We start from the raw sequence: 16,454 nt of genomic DNA, 5'->3' as shown, positions 1-16,454 counted from the left end.
AAAAATAGTAGACACAAAGCCTCCTAATTTCCACCCAGCACCCTAAAGTACAGGACTCACTATGTGACTGAGAGAACTCTGCTGGATCAACCTGGCCTTAAAAGCCATAGTATACGAGTATATTAGAGATATCGAGACGCACAAATGGCCACTGCAGCCAAGGCATCAATGAAACCAGTGGCTCGAGAGAGCGGAGAAGCAGCGTCACTTAAACGAATACCCTGAAAGGTGATACATTTAATTACCAAGATGGTGACGTGTAGGTTCGAGTGTCATTCGAGCACAGTGTTATGTCACCAAGCTGTACGTCATCTGAAATGGCATGGCTCCCCGAACTGCTGCTGGGCACGTCAGGCCTAAGCTATCACCATTCATCTGAGAAAACATGCTGGCTTGTGCAACTCTTTTGTACCGCTGCTGTCTTAATTGTGAGCTATCAACGCACTCTTATTATTCCTCCTATGATGGTGTCCAGAGAGGCCAGCGGTTTGTTACCAGGATCTTTTTTCATGCAGATAAAAAGAATCCAAAACATACACAAATTAAGTGTAAAGGAGCAGAGCTCAGCCAGGCAGCAAATGAACTCTTTAGCGGCTTCGTCCGATGGCTTCATGCAGCGTGTGTACGTACATTTCATCAACGGAGATGTGTGTGTGTACTTTATCCCTCTCACAACACCACCATTTCGCAACAATCTGCTATCCAACGAACATCTAAGGCCAAGTCTTTCGTTTTTCTCTCTGGCAGCCATTCGTCCTCTACTGAAACTGACACAGCGAGATGTACGCCACACATTTCAAGTTAGTCCATAAGTACGACATTTATGTAAGCCGAGATACTGTAAACCCACACATTCTCTTACTGTAGAGTAGTATGACGCCCAAGTACAAGCGCATGGTTGGCGCTCCGCCTATCTTTAAGGTAACACAACCAATGAGCTTCAGTTTCATAATAAACAATAATTGCCAGCGCCATCGAATGGAGACGCCAAACAGGCACAGCCTTCGGAGTACTGCTGCTACCCGGTACTTAGACAGCTAATCATTTTCAAGGAGAAGTAGTTGTAAACACGTTCATTTTTACTTTCTTGTTTGCGAAGTATGGGGAAAGTATTGTAATTGTCCAAAAATTCAATTTCGAGATATCGATGAATTTTGACGTTTTAGACCTCTCGGAGTTGGAAAAAAACATTTTTGGAATTCTGTCTGTCTGTGTGTGTGTAAACACGATAACTTGATGATGCTTTCACTTGGGTCAACCAAATTTTGCTTACAAGCATTAGGTACAAAACATAGATTTCTATCAACTTTTGGACTATTTCCGCTAACCAGAAGTGGTACTTTTTTATTAATGCAACTGCAGAGTTCGACTTATTCATCTTTACTGTTATAATAATTGTTCAATAAATTATACATTTGATATGTTATTGATAGTTCTTTAATGTAGAAAATATAATCATTGTATTGCAGTTTACTCCTCGAATATCCATCCCCATATCCGAGTATACAAGAAAGTCTAGGAGAGACCTCTCCCGATTTTTCTTACAGAAAGAAAAGTAACACACCGAGTAGAGGTGAGAATTGAAACCAGAGGCTAGTCAGTACGGACCCCCACACAGTTTGATCTGATGGAGACTTTTGTTCATTGCAGCGCCTAATTCTGTTGTTGTGGGGCCATTTTCTTTTAACTGGATATTAATTAAAAAAAAAAAGAGGGAGATGTCAATGAGTTTTCCTACATGTGAGCACCTAGCCGACTGTATAACTGGACAGAACTTGTGAGAAACCCTGGTTTAAAGGAATGGAGGAGGCCATATAAATGACAGAGTCGTCTGTCAGAAAACACAATCTGCTGGCCTGTGTTTCGAGCTTGGTTACAACCAGAAAAAAATCAAAAAAAAAAAAAAGAAAGACAAAAAAATAAAAATAAAAAAGGACTCGTACACAGAGCTAAGGGAAAAATGACACGTCACAAAAGGATACAGATACACAGACACGTACAAACACACACACGCACATACAAGACACACAAAATACAGTATATGAGTGTATATAGATTTATATATGTGTGTATCTATCTTTATATATATTTGTATATTCATGTATATTAGAAGTTAAACAGGTAGATGAGATAACAGTTATTCTCAGTAACAAGGCAAGTGCTGAAGGATGGTTTGCACACTTTCTCCTCTCGGTAAACATAATTGGTGAGGACACGGAGAGAGAGGCTAACAAACACACACACACACACACACACACACACGCACACGCACATAGAGATTGTAAATGAGGTAGAAAGATTCCCTCTGGTAAGACAGCGATATGGGGATCTGCACCTCCTAGTCACAACTTTGTAACGAACGAGACCCCAATTGTTACATTGCTCGGGTTTCATTTCAGGTCAGGCGGTGCCACCTTTCTTTAGGGACGCACAGGCCAACTCTGGCTTTTGCATTTTGTTCGTACTCACGTGCCATCTTTCAAGCCCCCAAATTTTGATGGAGGCTCGAGACCACTGTTTGAGGAGAGCAGAGCTGCAACATCAGTAATCACAAACTGCTTTGCAATGATCGACTGAGGACAGTCAGTCGGGGCACAGATGGACGTTATGATTGTGCGGTGGGCTGCGCACAGGTGTCTCAGGCTCGCTTTTTTTTTTTGGTTCATTTAGCAGAGACAGCGATGGGGCTTAAGGCGATTTTTGCACCAAAACAAGTGCCAGAGCGACTTTTGCGTCAAGTGCTCAAATCTCACAGACAATCACCTCACAGGCTCAGTTCCCAGTGAGCACTGCCAGCACTGCACATGTAAGCTGAATGACCAAGGGAAGAGGAAATGTGTATCACCTCATTACAACTGCATAGATGACATCGAGGAAGCACTAAAAATTACAAACAGGAAGTGTTTTGCTTTTCATATTTCTACATAATTATTAGACATTTAAACCCATTTCTCGGTGGTCTTGCTTAGTATGCAAGAGGACACACACAGTTGAACATCCGACTCTAGTGAACAGTAAAGCAGCTCATCAAGATGGCAAATTCAGCAGTGACTCCACCAGCGGACACTAAACTGACACATATGCACTTCACAATGACCCTGGTTGGGTGGCATGGAATGGGACTAGCGACAAAAACAGAAAAATAATAATAAAAATAAGAGAATTAAAAAACAAAACAAAACAAAAATGTCGCTATGCAGCAGTGCCCGTTTAATAGCAGTGAAGCTGGGACAGGGCAACTATGACACGACTTCACAAACATGTAGGAAGCAGCTTTTGTTAATGTAAACTTTTTTTTTTCCTTTTCTTTTCTCACACAAAAGAGGCAAAGTCCTTTGCTTCTTTCCTATATTTAAGTGAACCCCCCGATTTTTAACACGTAAACATTGAGAGGTGCCCTGGTTGAGGTACTGAGGCTTGTCTCTTGTTAAGGCCCCTCAGCGATGCAGACTCTTCTGGGCCTCTTTCAGAAGGGAATCAAAGTCCATGGCATCGTACTTGCTCTTCACAGGTACTGGTCCACCTTCATCTGGGGAGACACAACATCAAGAGCACTCCATTATTATATAAGACGATTCTTACGGACATGAGCAGTGTCAACGAGGCAATATTTGAAAATATTTCTCAATATCTTATCAATGTTAAAATCACACTGCCGAGCTTTTCTGAAAGCAGAATAAGTAGAAAAAAAAAGGCCAACCAGCTAATTAAATGAGATCAGATATTATCAGTTATTATCCCTGACTGTGAATCTTGTTGGGAAATCCCAGCCACATGGGGCCCACCGGACCGAGTTTGGGAAACACTGCCCTGAAGTGTCGACTCCCCTCTAGACCAATAAAACCATTCCTTTGTTATAGTTTTGGAATTATTTCTTGCACCTGTCACCTGTTCTTTCAGACCAGTCTGAATTCCAACCAGACTAAGACTCACTGTGGCATCAACCAGCCAAGGCACCTGCCACTATTCAATAAGCGAATCTCCAGCCCACCTACTGCCTGTGTGCAGGCCTAAGATGGCTACTACAACTTCTGCACAATACCAACATGGAGGAATATAACTCAGACATCACTTGTAGCACTTGTCTACAACTCCCAGCTGCCCCGGTAATATTACACCATTGGGCCGATTCAGAGGGTGCAGGGATTGCTGGGAAGAGGGATAATCAAGTGGCCTCTTTAAAAAGAAGATGCAGGGGAGATCGCGATCATCCGTGTATATCTGTTCCTACACATTACACACTATTGGATTACAACTACAACCACTGTGAATTCAAGTCTAATCAGCATGTATGTGATTTCGTCTTGGTTGAATACGTCATCAGGGAACATCACGCCAAATCTTCACACTGCGACAGGAACCAGGTAGGACAAAATTTTACATTTTGTTCATAGGGGGTGTGGCAGTAAGGGGCGCTAGTGCTCCCTTGAACCCTCAGGTACCACGCTAGACACCAGGTAAAAGTCTAAGACTCTTTATTTTTCCTTAACACAGTGCACCAAGCACCCTGCACACTACTCATAAATTAAACACACTACAATAATATTCTCTCCTCCTCGCCCAGACACTTCGCCCTCCTACCTCCCGGCTTAGCTCAGTGTCTGGACTGGCCCATCGTCCTTTTATAGCCCCTGACCCGGAGGTGTTCCTGCCCGATCAGACCACTGTTCCTTATTCCTTCTGGGTCAGGGTAAACAGTCCTTTTCTTCAACCCGGGAGCACGTCGTTCCTTCCTGTCACGTGACCGTGACGTACTCCCGGGTTATAGGGCACACAAGAGCCCATTAGCCCCCCTACAGCGACTCCCAGTGGCCCCCAAGGTATCCAGCAGGGCTGTGTATAAATACTACAAAGTCCATTAGGCCCTGCTGGACCTCGGGGCGCGATCCTGCTGTCGGGAGAGCTCCTCCTGGCGGCTTTGGGGTGAGGACCGGAGCACGGAGCCGGCAGTCCTCCACAGGGGGAGACTCTGTTTGGACTTTATTGTGTTAACTGTTACTATATAGTGTCTGTTGTTTTGTTTGGCTTCATATAGGCAGTGTTTGTAAATAATTATTGCTGTCGAGTTGTTTAATAACACTGGCCAACAAGCATTTTGCTACTGGGATTCTTTTATCTGTACTTTGACAAATTTCACTTGCTGACTCCAAATCTAAAAAACGTTTTCGTCCAGCATGTCCCATTTTTTAGTTATGATGTTCCAGGTCTTGGACAACTAGGGTGACTGGACAACGAAGGCAATGCATTGCAGCATTTAAGAAATAAGTTTGGTTACAAGAAAAGTGAAGCCAAAATTAAAGAAGGTGTTTTTGTTGGCCCTGAAATCTGTGAACTGATGCCTGATGATGAGTTCATAAGGAAACTGAAGCCAACTGAATTAGTACCCTCCTTCGTGCAGATTGTCCAGAATTTTCTTGACAGTCACAGAGCAGAGAATTATACTGAGCGTGTGGAGAACCTGCTGAAAGCGTATCAGCTCACAGGAGCCAGAATGTCACTGAAGACACATTTTTTACATTCTCATCTCGACTTTTTCCCACCAAATCTAAGCGATGTCAGAGATGAGCATGGAGAAAGATTTCATCAAGATATAAAGGTGATGGAAAACTGATATCGGGGAAAAATTCACTCCGAGCATGATGGGTGACTACTGTTGGTTCTTACAAAGAGAGACGGGTGTGCAGTACAAGCGCAAAAGCGAGTGCCTCCAACATTTTTGGGCACACTGACCTCACTTTTATATTGAGGTAAATTGACATAAATATGCTTTAACGTGTCTCCGGTACAGTGGAACCTCGGGTCACGACCGTAATTTGTTCCAAAACTCTGGTCGCAACCCAATTTGTATGTGGTCTGAGACGTTCGTAACCCGAGGTTCCACTGTATCGTCTTCTGGTTTGTTTTCAGAATAAACACATCAAAACAATTTTGGTGGGACAGAGTCCAAACTCCAGATATTGTGTTGATATATTATATTGATATTCAAAAGTGTTAAAACGTCAATGCTGTGTATTTCAAACACCTGACGTGCTAGCTTAATTCCAATTTCACATATGAAATCAGTGTAAAAAAATGTAATAAAGTGCTGGTCTGAAGTTCCCAGAAGCAAAGAAAAAATATTTTTTTGTAGACCAGTGTAACTGTGTTTACGCCTTCTTTGTTTAATAGTTAGTTTATTATTATCCTAATTATCGATTCATTGAGCTTCTTTATCAGTGACCGGGTCAATGCTGGGTGTGTTCCTGGGGTCCCCGTAATTAAATAAACAAACCACTATCTTCGTGTGAATCGTTACGACCGCCCCACTCTCCTGGTTTGCCTAGGGTGACATCCCACTGACTCTCTCAGCATTTGTATCCACAACTCCCACTTGAAGAAGGCCTCCATGGGCTGCACTTGTGCTGTTTCATGAGTTAGTTCTAGTTTCTAGTTAGCTGGCCTTCTTTCTGTAACCAGGTGCACAAGTTGGTCATGCATTGATGTTTCCTCTCCATCTGTTTCTGCTTTGATGACAGTACCTGCTATGGGCACCCATACACAATTGAAATGAACCCGAATGGAGGAATTCTAGGTCGACCCACAAGCGGCTGTACCTTGACAAAATGGACTGTGGATCAAAGATAAGAGAAATACAGATCAAGAAGACTAAAAAGAAAGAAAAGAAGCAGCAATCGGTGGTTACTTACTAAAAGTCGGCAAGCAAAGAAACACCTTAGAAAAGTAGTTTAGATCCAATTTATTAAGATTTCTTAAAAAAAAACAAAAAAACAATATTTTTCGAATCAGGTGGGAAAGCTAGAACACTGCGTAGTGATTTAACAATGTCTACCGAGAATATAATAATGGATGACGCAACGGAGAGCAAGCTACCTGAATTTTCTTTATACTGCTGATTTTTTACCTGACTGTAAGATAAAGGCAGGCACCACAATCAAACGATTTTTAAAATGCAATGGAGGCTATAAGAGAAAGAGAGACACTTCATTTTAGCAATTTTGGGGAGTGAAATTCCATAGCTCTGCAGCTTAAATATTCTCCTGCAGGTCCGACTTGTGACAGATTAGTGCGCAGACTTTGTTATCTGCAATTCTATACTCTTCCGCTGCTGTCCATTATCCAAATGCACCCCAGTGGGTCTGTAAATTGCTTGATGCTGAATATGTGGCGGACTGGAGGGCTGATTTCACGATCCACATATCCGCACTTGGCTTCACCCGTCAAACACTCTCCCCATTCCAGCAACAGTCTCCACAAATTCTGCAGAGAATTCCACGGTTTTAGTGGTGCTACAAGATTTATATCATTTATTTGGTCCATTTGTAGACACTTCTAAATGAAAAACAATTGTAATTAAGTTGCCTGACAGGCCACTGGTTCTCACAATTTCAGCACTTCACTCTTGTCTATTTTCGGGGGAGCAGACTACACGCCACACCAGACTGGCCTACTCCTGGGAGGCCTTCCAACCAATTTCTCTTTTAGAATTTGTTTGGTTTTTTTGGCCAGATACTGTATTTTGCACTTTATGCTCCCTCAAATTTCTTTCCCAGTAAATTTAAGGAATTAAAATGCACTGGGAAAAATAAAACTGTCTCGCAGTTTGTCCAAAACCCTCTTAACATGTCTGCAATTGAGTGAAAACAACACTCATTTAGCTAATTAGCTGAAGTCTGCCTTGTTATTTGTGATTCATGGTTAATTGTCTACCGTCTAATAAAAAAGTAACAATAAACAACTTAAAATTCTTGACGAGCAACTGAACTTAATGAAGCAAAAAATAAAAACAGAAAAGTGACGACACTGCCACTAGTAAGGGAAGAGAAGTAAAAGTCACATTAGGAGCAGACTGGAGTGCCAGACTAGGCCATCTGATTAAATGAGAAGTTCATTTCAGTATAAGACACCAAATTATGAGACCGGTAGGAACAAAAGCCTGCCTGCCCTCCAGGACTAGGACTGTGCACCCCGCTTTATGGCAATGCCGAGTTTAATAAGCACCCAGAGGCCTCTCAGCAGCAGTAAAGTCTAAACGGCCCAATCTGTAAATAGAAAATAAATTTAAAATGCAGTTTGCATAAATACTCTTCACGTGGTGTCTTAAACGAAACAGTCTGGTCTGAGTACCATTTCATTTTTCTTTAGCACGCTAGTGTTTGATATGGGCAACAAGTAGTGGCTGACAAAGTCTACCTCAGCAGCAATCCTGTCATGTTCTCTGCAGCATGGGTCGCTCACGACAGCAGCAGAAGGCTTTACGGGCCCCATCTTGAAATGCTAGAAGAGCTGCTGACTCAAGACAACAGGAGAACGTCTCAGATCAGGCCGGTCCAGTGAGCACTGCTCCAGCGTGTAGACACTGTTATGTTTTAGGAACAGAAGAAATGTGACAAACGAAAGGAGACCACTCAGTTCATCAAACTCCTTTTTTTTAGCTAATTCCCAAGGCTGTCCCAAATACTTCTTCAAGATCGTCAAGGTTTCTGTTCCAACTCCATGGCTCAGTAGTTTGTTCCATATTCCCAGAACTCCTTGTGTCAGGGAGTGCTTCCTGGCTTCAGTCCAAAGTGTACTTACTTTTCTTCAATTCCCACTGGCGTCCTCAAATACACGATTCATCGTTAAGTTGAAGGAATTCTGCTGGTTCTGCTTTGCCTTCGTGCGTGTTGTGTTTTCATTGCACTTGTTTTAGCCCCATTTGAAATTGCAGTATGGCACATAAGTGGAAGTGTCCTTAATAAGAGTAAGTGAAATTGAAATGGGTGACCCCAATGGTGCGGCGAGTACCGAATTACTGGAGTCTGCACGTTCTCCTTATGCCCGCACACATTTACCCTCTAATCTCCCGAAGGTTAAGAGAGCTGAACCAGGCGGGTCGAACTGAGATGCTGGTGGGTCACAGTGGCTGCAGGTTTTGTAACGCAATCTAAAAAAGTACCCAATTACTGTTGTTAACTGAACCCATCACGTTACCCTGCTTTTAAATGACTTCTGTCTTCATTGTTTACTGATCTAACCGTCAACCAATACTGTAATGAGATGCAAAGCAAGTGAACAGACGATCAGGCCAACTTCATTCATTTTGCACTTTTCTGTCCATCATGCTATACCTGTCTGAATAAAATTTATAAAAGGGGAAACAGTGAAGATCTGAGAAATATTGATCTGCTCAAACCCACAAAACACTTTGTAGAATTCTCATTAAAAAAGAAAAACAACCATATTGCTGAGAAAGACCAAGAGAATTCAATGTGTTTCACCAACAGCTGCACAGGAAATTGGTGGTCCTCCAGGAGCTGAGACTGTCATCTTTTGGCTTGCTTTGCATCTTACTATCGTTTGGTTACGACTGGTTAAGAAAACACGAAATCAAGGCTTCAGTATGTTTGAAAGGCAAGTCAATGAAAATGAGGGGACATGCAGTGTGCTCCATTAGCAGAAGTTAGTGGCCATTAAACTGAGAGCATGGCTAGTGCAAAAACCAGTGGCTCTGATTTTGACGCCCCTGCTCTAAACTGAACCTGAACAAATCAGGGTGTGCAAAGCCCATCCAGGGACAGTTCCAGTTTCTTTTAAGAACCACAACTGACCGTACCCACGATAATAAAACCGCATCAGAACTGTTGCCCACAAAATAAATGTTGATTGATTCTACAAGCCAAACTGAACTGGTCCTGCACATGTTTATGATTGGGAACAATTACAAGTGACCAAGTAAGTACCAGAACAGCCATTTGTAAATGTGTACTTCATTTAAAATATTAGTATAACAATTCTATAAGCAGCATATTTAAAGTTGTGAGGTTAGTGATGATTCCTCACGAGCCCCCCATGCAGTCGGATGATGGTGCCCTCTGCCCCTATTACAGTATTACTTACCAAGTTCTGTGATTATTAAACATGCACTGTTTATTGTCGGTTTTACTACTGTTACTATACTAAGCGAGACTGCAGCTTTTTTTTCTGTGAAGCGTCCATATGACAATAAACTTGAAATTTACCTCTTGAAAACCTTCAAATGAACAGTTCATATACACATAAATGACACCTTAAACGAGAAACATCAAACTCAAACTCTGGAGGCCCACAGTGGCTGCGAACAACTTTCTTAACACATTGGCACCACATCCCAATGGTAATTTGCGAGGTAACACGTGGTGTCCATCTATAGGTCGCCTAATATTTAGCAGACAAAAGCGAGTACATTCATGGGTAACACGTGTAAAGAGAGGGGAGCAGGCATCTGACAAAAAAGAGACAAAATCAGTGTGGCATTACAGAACAATGCCAGTTATTAGCTATATTTTAGACATCATTTATTTTCACAGAAATAATTTCAATATGTAGAACCAGAACTATCTAAATATCTTGCAGTACTTAGCATCTCACCAGTATAAGCATAATATGAAAACTGCAACATTCAGTTGTAACAATTTGTGCAAAATCTAATTTGTTAGACCTGGCCAAGATATCGTGTGGCCAGCAGTAACAATTTTCTGTTTTGTGTGCGATGGAACTGATATATATATACATATATATATATATATATATATATATATATATATATAGAGAGAGAGAGAGAGAGAGAGAGAGAGAGAAGTAAATTTTTATTGTGAGTTTTGCTCATCAGGAACAAATTCACTTCTTTTCACTGAGGCAGTCAACGGGTCTAATAGTAACAAATTACAGCTTCTAATGGAACAGATATTCCTTGCCTTAATTTTATTTGACTTAAAATTTATAATCCTTAATTGTTTCTTTTTTACTTAATCAGCAACCAAACAGCAATGAAATGCATACGTTTTAGGAAGTAAAAATGTTAGGTTTGAATTCACAATGGGAGGTCTAAAAATCAAGAGTACACCTTATGAGAAGGATTTAGGAGTCGTAGTGGACTCGACACTATCAACTGCCAGACAGTCTTCAGAGGCCATTAAGAAGGCTAACAGAATGTTAAGATATTTAGCACCCTGATGTGTGGAGTACAAGTTCAAGGAGATTCTGCTCAAGCTTTATAACACACTGGTGAGGCCTCATCTGGAGTCCTGTGTGTAGTTTTGGTCTCCAGGCTACAAAAAGGACATGACAGCACTAGAAAAGGTCCAGAGAAGAGCGACTGGGCTGATTCCAGGGCTACAGGGGATGAATTATGAAGAAAGATTAAAATAGCTAAGCCTTTTCACTTTAAGGAAAAGAAGATTAAGAGGACACAGGATTTAAGTGTTTAATATTATGAAGAAAATTAGTCCAGTGGATCGAGACCATGACTTCAAAATGAGTTCATCAAGAACACGGGGACACAGTTGAAAACTTGTTAAAGGCAAATTTTGCACAAACATTAGGAAGTTTTTCTTTACACAGAGAACCAAAGACACATGGGATAAGTGACCAAGTAGTATGGTAGACAGTAGGACTTTACAGACTTTCAAAACTCCACTTCCTGATACCCATGATACCAAAAAAACATTGACATCTTGATGGTCTGTGTGTGTATGTCTGTGTGTCACAGTTTCTTGAGCTAAAACTGCCGGATGGAAAAAATACTAAACTCGAAACTTAATCCTGTTATGAGATGACAATGCGTTGATTATTGTAGTTTTTGAGCCACATCGTGCAAGAGAAAGACACACTCTAAGAACCCTCAAATACCGTAATTCTGCAATTAATTACATTTTCGTCAACTGCTGTCGTAAAAACTTGTTTTATGATCAGAAAGATCAGCATCAGAACAGTAAATAATTACTGAAATGTGATACAATAGTTTGGGTAACTTGGTAACTGCGGCGCATCGCCTACTGAAGCTCACGTCTGGAATTTTTTTTTTGGTGTCCGATGTCACACGTGTGTTTATAGGGGACAGCTGAAGAGCTCTAGGGACTGTAATTTTACGGCTGCTCCAGGGGCTTTTCTCTGCCTCCTTCCGCAGACCGGATGATTGACGGCTATAACACCTCTGATGTCACTTCCATGTCCATCCACCTGGACCCGCTTCTTCCTACCTGGAAGTACTGTAAACCTGAAGCTCTGCCATCTTTGGTTCAGTCTGAACTTGCATCTGAAAATCATTTCTGCAACTTATTGCATGTTTTTTGTTTATCAGTAAACCTTCATTTATGCAGGGTCCCCAGGCTGGTACCCCAACTCTTTATCGTTGCCTTGTCCTTCTCTTACAGCACCTTCAAGCTCATTAGCTGCAATCTCCCAAACTCAGTTTTTAATCAAATGAAGTCCCTTCTCTGTGGTTGTGCCCTCTTTTTATATTATTTAGGATGGAAAAAGCAGCACATTATTGTGAGCTCCTACATTGCTTATCATGGATGACATTGATTTTGGCTTTTAGTGGTTATAAAGATGTGTGCTATGAATGATGGAACTGTAAAAGTAATAGGAAAACATATAAAAGGTAATTACAATTACATAAGGTTAAAAGCAATGTTTATGATGCCGAGTCGTACTCCATTAGCTGTGTATCACTGTAGCGACAGTCTTAATCACTTTTTTAGCATATGTATTATTTTTCAATCAATAATGACACAATGTCCTCACACGTCCTAATTAACTCTAGATGGATAATCAATTATTTGGTATTTCCCAGAAGCTAATTTCTCCTTTTCAGCATCAGGTAATATGTTCCTATAATGAAGATGGGATTGCCTGGCTAAATATGACAGCGTCTTTGATATTGAAGAATCCAGTGAAGGGCGTTCCTTTAACTCTCCACCCCGTAGGCGCTGTAAGAAGCCGCACACGGATTTCAGCATCATTCGAAAAAAATGTAAAAAGAGAGATAAAGCAATGCAATCCAAACAAGGACATATTGTCATTAGATTGGTTTTGTTCAGACCTGACCCACTTTTTCTACATTTTGATTACAACCAAAACCTCCCAAGCATAACGTCCTAAAAATGACAAAAAAACTTTTTGTTTTGCTGGCACCTGAGGATACCTGACCTGATGCAGGACTCTACCACAACCGGATCTGGTCCCCCTGGTCCTTGAATTGGACTGGGTGGGTTTGCCAATGTTCAGTCTCACAGAGCCAGCCCCTATAATACATCTTGCTTAAAAGTGGGTGGGACAACTGGACAGCTCTCTGAGTGTTACTTTTCTAAACCAATCCAATGCCTCACAGAAGTGGCACCCAGACTGAGGGCGGTGATTTTGAACTGCAAAGAGTAGAGGTGCTCTTGTTAACCTGATCTGACAGACAGCAAGCTTCTGATTACGATAAACGGTCTACAGCCAAAACGGCACCTAAAAAGACCCCAATTAAACATACAAATGGGGGGGTCACATGTGTGGAAAATAAAAACAATATCGGTGGGCGGAGCCTTTTTAGCAGCAATATTCGCTACAAACCTTTCAAGCAGGTTGTCTCCTGACGTGTTCTCATTCGAGAATCATGTATGTCTTGCCATTGTTACATTGTTATAAAACTGAAATGTATCGTTTATTCAAGCAATGTAAGCAGCAGGTGGTCTAGAAAGACAATACTGTTAACAGTTACTAAATTGGGCTAAAATTGGGGTGGGGGGCGTTTACACGAAGGTCATTGATAGGCAAAAAGTCAAGGAGTCAAATGCAATTTAAAGAAACACCCAGTTTTGAAGCATCTACTTACCCAGGTCAATGTAGCGTTTTCTACAGAACTTTCTCAAACCCCCAAAGCTGATCTGGAAAGGGGTTTCCCGTTTCTTTTGTTGTGTCTGTGAGTCCTGTGTGTCATTGGGAGTGGAGCCAGCTTGTCGACATCGCTCTCTGGAGAAGTCAGAAAAAGAGAGGAAACAACTTTAGTTTATTCGCTGGTTTTTATTTCTCAAGATGGAAGCCCTTTTTATCAAGCATAAGCAGACGTCAATGCCAGGGCCTCAGCTCCTGCCGTATACTTTATATTAATTTATTAGATGGTTACTGTGAGTTCAATTAACAACTCGTACGAGTGTCAGACAGATTGGGTTTGTGAACCGATGCTGAACTGACTTTTTGGATGATGTGTAATAATTAGATTTGATTGGTTACTGTTAATCCAATGAGGAAATTCAGATGCATACAGCAGCAGAAACATGAAAAACAAGAATACAGACTCATGGGACATAAAATACAGCCAATCATTCAAACAATTAATAAATACAGTACATCAATAAAAATAAACAAATGTTTACCGCGCAGATATTTCAAAATGAACTTAAAGAGTATGTTGGGAGGAGACATTGAATTGCCTGATAGCAGTGGGCAGAAAAATGCGTAAAAAAATTTTTGTGAAGGAGCAAAGTACAATATTCTTCATTTGGTAATTTATGATATTAAGAGTGTCAAAAGAAAAACTGATAAAAATTAAGTTGTACAGAAGGTTTATGTATAAAATGGCCACAATGGCAGAAAAATCTAAAATTATGTATAAATCCATTCAACATGTTTTAAGAAGTTGGTCAGTGAGTTTGCAGGCAGTCTGACACTTGTATAAAATGGTGCATGTCGATAAAATAAATGAAACAATGAAGAAAAAAAACAAAACAGCACCACATACTTGTCTTTCACAGTGACCTTGCGCTCTTTTGGCTCTCCATGCGCCTCAAATCGATGCCAAAGTGCAGACTCCTTGACATTGCTTCGCAAGTTATGGACGTAGAGCATGTGACGCTCATTCTGAGGAACAAAACAGAACATACTGTAAGTCTATCTCGTAATTAGAAAATGCTTTGAAAAGTAAATTAAATAATAAAATAAGAAGTCCATGAAGAATGACTGGGAGGCCTACTGTGAGAATGAGCTAGTGTATGCTGTTTATATTGCATGTGTTTCCTTAATAAATGTACAGACTCTCGGTAACAACCAATGGCAAATATTAAGGCATAACATCTCAGTGTGAAGAGCAACAGAAAACTCTAACCAATGACGTTAAAGACACATTAAAACACAGCACTTATTACATTCATATTCAGAAATTTGATCCCATTGGAACACAAGAGTACTTTCTGGAAGTCGTTTATTTTACAATGTTGTAGTCATCCCCTGAGGTGGGCTGGCGCCCTGCCCGGGGTTTGTTTCCTGCCTTGTGCCCTGTGTTGGCTGGGATTGGCTCCAGCAGACCCCCGTGACCCTGTAGATAGGGTATAGAGGGTTGGATAATGGATGTATGGATGTAGTCATCCCACATGTGTTTGAGACGTTGTGAGCTTACGACTAGATACAAGACAACTGAATTATAATTATATCACACGGGTAATTTGACATTTTTTTCATGGACGGTATGATACTGTTTGCTGTTGTTCCAGGAGGGTCTCCGCTGAAACCCATGGTATCCACTCTCCATGTATAAATTCAATGTTTTTTCGGGCATCACTACAAATAATACAGGGTAAGTAACAGATACAAAAATTATAATTTCGAGGTGCAGTATTCCTCTAATTTTCAATTCAGTTCAGGGCATGGAATGCAAAACCAGGGTGCCAACCTTACTTAGGCTATTATTAATAATGAACCAGCGATTTGAGTGAGACTGAATTTATTTTGCTTTGCAAAAAGAATTGTGAAACTGTGCCTTTTCATGACCAGTTGTGCCACTGAGCCAGGATTTTTGGTGTTTAATATAAAGTATATTGTTTTTTTCCCCTCTCGCTATACTTTTCTCTCATCTGCAACCTTGTAGTGGTGCCGAGGAGGGGTCCACACTTTCCATCAGCCAGCAGAAGTGCACTGGGGTTGATAGGAGGCCGTCTGCTGAGTTTTTTCCTCAACTATATTGTGCTGGATGACCTCTTTCCTGCACAAGTAGGCCTTTTTGTCTCATCGTGGGTTGTCGTTAGTCATACTGGATTTCCAAACAAACACTATTCCCCTCTTTATTTTCATCTGCAGCCTTTTCTGAGAAAAAGGGGTGCGCGGCATTGCTAAACCCTTAAAGAGAAATGTTTCTTTCTCTTTGCCCCAAAAAGCCGTTATAATCTCCAAAAGAAAAACTGCACGTGAAACACCTTTTAGCGTCCATTTTGCAGAACCTAGCTGCCCTCGGCTCCCAATCATATTTTGTGATGCTGTATATTTTAGTACGTAATCTATGGAGTGCGATTCGGGGTGGCTGACAAGGACTGATAACGTCACATTTTTTATCAAAGCACAGCTTTATATTTTTACAGAGTCAGTGCAAATGTACACCCCATTTGCACACATAAGAAACATATTGAGAAAAAGGTAAAATAAATCACAAAGCATGCAGTAAGGCCAAGTCATGATGAAACAAAATGAAGTACAATTTTTTCTATAATGCATGACGAGTAGCCTTTGTTCAGCAGATGATCGAAAGAGAACGGCTGAGAATGCTGTGTCTGAGTGAGTAAAATTAATTTGGAATTGTTTCTTGCTGGTACTCAAATCTATTTTATGATCTAATTTTAGGGTTTGATGCCAATCCAGAATTGTGATCTGTAGCAATTTTAAATCAACTTTAAATGAATCCC

The 16,454-nt window shown here is 41.0% G+C and overlaps 1 protein-coding gene across 1 annotated transcript in view; it reads right to left on the bottom strand.

The window, feature by feature from the left end:
• Nucleotides 1–2,073: 2,073 nt before the first annotated feature.
• Nucleotides 2,074–16,454, bottom strand: part of ppargc1b (peroxisome proliferator-activated receptor gamma, coactivator 1 beta) — a 198,261-nt gene continuing 183,880 nt past the window's right edge. Inside the window, exons 10-12 of the mRNA XM_039774709.1 lie at nt 14,525–14,643; nt 13,619–13,755; nt 2,074–3,529 (exon numbers count right to left, since the gene is read on the bottom strand). Of these exons, the coding sequence (XP_039630643.1) occupies nt 3,438–3,529; nt 13,619–13,755; nt 14,525–14,643 (348 nt within the window). The 3' untranslated portion in view covers nt 2,074–3,437. The remainder of the gene's footprint in view (nt 3,530–13,618; nt 13,756–14,524; nt 14,644–16,454) is intronic.

The sequence above is a fragment of the Polypterus senegalus genome, chromosome 13 (genome assembly GCF_016835505.1).
Source record: "Polypterus senegalus isolate Bchr_013 chromosome 13, ASM1683550v1, whole genome shotgun sequence".
Classification (NCBI taxonomy): Eukaryota; Metazoa; Chordata; class Cladistia; order Polypteriformes; family Polypteridae; genus Polypterus; species Polypterus senegalus.
Note: the sequence above shows the minus strand (reverse complement) of the source record. Positions and strands in the feature narration are given on the sequence as shown.